Source organism: Sardina pilchardus, chromosome 6, assembly GCF_963854185.1.
Source record: "Sardina pilchardus chromosome 6, fSarPil1.1, whole genome shotgun sequence".
In the NCBI taxonomy this organism is placed as follows: domain Eukaryota; kingdom Metazoa; phylum Chordata; class Actinopteri; order Clupeiformes; family Clupeidae; genus Sardina; species Sardina pilchardus.
This window is the reverse complement of record NC_084999.1, coordinates 9,199,542-9,202,041: the sequence shown is the minus strand read 5'-3', so window position 1 is coordinate 9,202,041 and position 2,500 is coordinate 9,199,542. Positions and strand designations below refer to the sequence as shown.

Below are 2,500 nucleotides of genomic sequence, written 5' to 3'. Positions count from 1 at the left end.
AGTAGCTTATCCAAAAGGTGTGCCTGGATCGTTGGTCTGATTGGTTGACAGAGCCATTTGAACTATGCCCACTGACCACACCTCTTGGGCAGTAGAAATAAAGCACAGCCTCCCAAGACTAATGTTCAATCTTTAAAGATGATAGCCAGATTAACATAGGTGTGCTTTCTGTATATAAATATGTGTGTGTGTGTGTGTGTGTGTGTGTGTGTGTGTGTGTGTGTGTGTGCTCACGTGTGCATTTGTGTGTGCATGCAAACCTGTGTGTGTGTGTGTCTGTATGTGTGCTGTGTAGTAAACCTGTGGGCGACGTGTTTGTATAAATGTGTGCCTCAATATGCATCTCTACATGTTGTCTATTATTATGTTAAAATGTTGCAAATGTAAAGCACTTTGAGCTGCACTCTGTGTATGAAAGGTGCTATAAAAATAAAGTGCATCATTATTAATATTACTATTATTATTATTATTATTATTATTATTATCAATATAATATAATGCATATATGCATACATGTTTTATGTAAGCCTGTATGTGTGCATCTGTGCGTATGCAAGTGTGTGTGTGTCTCTGTATATACATGTACAGTACAGTATGTGTGTGTGTGGATGCAAGTTTGTGTGTGTGTGTGTGTGTGTGTGTGTGTATGTATGTTTGTGTGTGTGTGTGTGTGTGTGTGTGTATGTCTGTCTGCACATGTGTGTGTATGTGTGTGTGTGTGTGTGTGTGTGTGTGTAAGTTTGTGTGTGTGTGTGTGTGTGTGTGTGTGTGTGTATGTATGTTTGTGTGTGTGTGTGTGTGTGTGTGTGTGTGTGTGTCTGTCTGCACATGTGTGTGTGTGTGTGTGTGTGTGTGTGTGTGTGTGTGTGCATTGAGACTCACGGTTGGCACAGTTTGATGAGGTCCTGGTCGGTGGTGGCAGGCGGCAGGCCGCGGATGTACAGGTTGGTCTTGCTCAGCTGCTCGGCCCCACTGCTGTGGCTGCTGCTGTTGGTGCTGGGGCTGGGAGGAGCCATGGGGGGAGGGGGAGGAGCATAGGACTGCTGCAGGACACACAGAGAGGGAGAGAGAGAGAGAGAGAGAGGGAGAGAGAGAGAGAGAGAGAGAGAGAAAAGAAAGAAAATAACTTTATTTCCAAGTACAGCACAAACCTTCAGTCACTCAATACACACAGCATTTTTTAACCCCGAACCACCCCAAACCCCTGCAAAGAGAGAGAGAGAGAGAGAGAGAGAGAGAGAGAGATATGGAGAGAGGGGTTGGTAGAGAGAGAGGAGAGAGATTGATTGAGAGAGAGAGAGAAGGGAAGTAGAGAGAGAGGCGGAGAGGGAGATGAAGAGAGGGGTGGTAGAGAGAGAGGGAGAGATTGAGAGAGAGAGGGAGATTGAGATGGGTAAGGGAGGAGACAGTGGGAGGGAGATGGAGATGGAAAGGGACAGGATGCAATTGCAGAGAAGTGAGAGGAGAGGAGAGGAGACGGAGGGAGGGAGGGAGAGGAGAGGGAGAGGAGAGGGAGGTAGGGAGGTAGGGAGGGAAGAATTAAATGGAAAGAGAGGAGACAGATAGAGGGAAAGAGAGGAGTGAGAGAGAGAGAGATAGAGAGAGAGAGGAGAGGTTATTATTGTTATAACACATGTTCACAACTGTGTTAGATTTAATCAAATTCAGACATCCCACAAACGATCGGTGTAATATGCCCAAGCTCACGTGATCTCCATATAAGTGCTCTCTGTGGGAGGAAACCAGCTTAGAAAGGCCCCTGGCTCAACGTCTATCCTCAGGGATGTGTGGTGTGTGTGTGTGTGTGTGTGTGTGTGTGTGTGCAGGAGGGGAAAGCATAGTGGATATACGCTGTGTGCATCTGGCAGGCCAAAATACTGCCAGGCATTTTTGCATTCATGCCTGTGTGTGTGTGTGTGTGTGTGTGTGTGTGTGTGTGTGTGTGTGTGTGTGTGTGTGTGTGTGTGTGTATGAGCATGCATGCATGCGTGCGTTTATATGTCAGAGTGTGTGTTTGAGTGTGTGTGTGTGTGTGTGTGTGTGTGTGTGTGTTTGGTGTGTGTGTGTGTGTGTGTGTGTGTGTGTGTGTTTGGTGTGTATGTGTGTGTGTGTGTGTGTGTGTGTGTGTGTGTGTGTGTGTGTGTGTGTGTGTGTGTGTGTGTGTGTGTGTGTGTGTGTGTGTGTGTGTGTGTGTGTGTGTGCATGCATGAGAGGAGTCAACACACTGACTCACACTGATGAAGCTCTATATCTGAGCAGCAGCACAAGAGCTAATGCAGTGCAGCAGAAGGGTGCATACAGGAGGGAAACGCATAGTGCACACCATACTGGCAGGCATTTCTGCATTTCATGTTAGTGTGTGTGTGTGTGTGTGTGTGTGTGTGTGTGTGTACGTATGCATGTCCATAAGTATGCATGTGTTAGCACTTGTAAGCACAGGAGCGTGAACTATATGTGTGTATATCTAGGTCAATGCCCTCCACAAAGCAATTATTGGACG

At 46.5% G+C, this 2,500-nt stretch overlaps 1 protein-coding gene across 6 annotated transcripts in view; it reads right to left on the bottom strand.

Moving 5' to 3' along the window:
* The window catches only part of rbms3 (RNA binding motif, single stranded interacting protein), a 151,295-nt gene that overhangs the window by 133,441 nt on the left and 15,354 nt on the right, over positions 1 to 2,500 (bottom strand). For 4 of the 6 annotated variants that reach the window (XM_062538348.1, XM_062538345.1, XM_062538347.1 and 1 more), the window contains one exon: positions 883 to 1,043. In XM_062538348.1, the coding sequence (XP_062394332.1) occupies positions 883 to 1,016 (134 nt within the window). In that variant the 5' untranslated portion in view covers positions 1,017 to 1,043. The remainder of the gene's footprint in view (positions 1 to 882; positions 1,044 to 2,500) is intronic. The other 2 variants (XM_062538349.1, XM_062538346.1) reach the window with 1 other exon arrangement.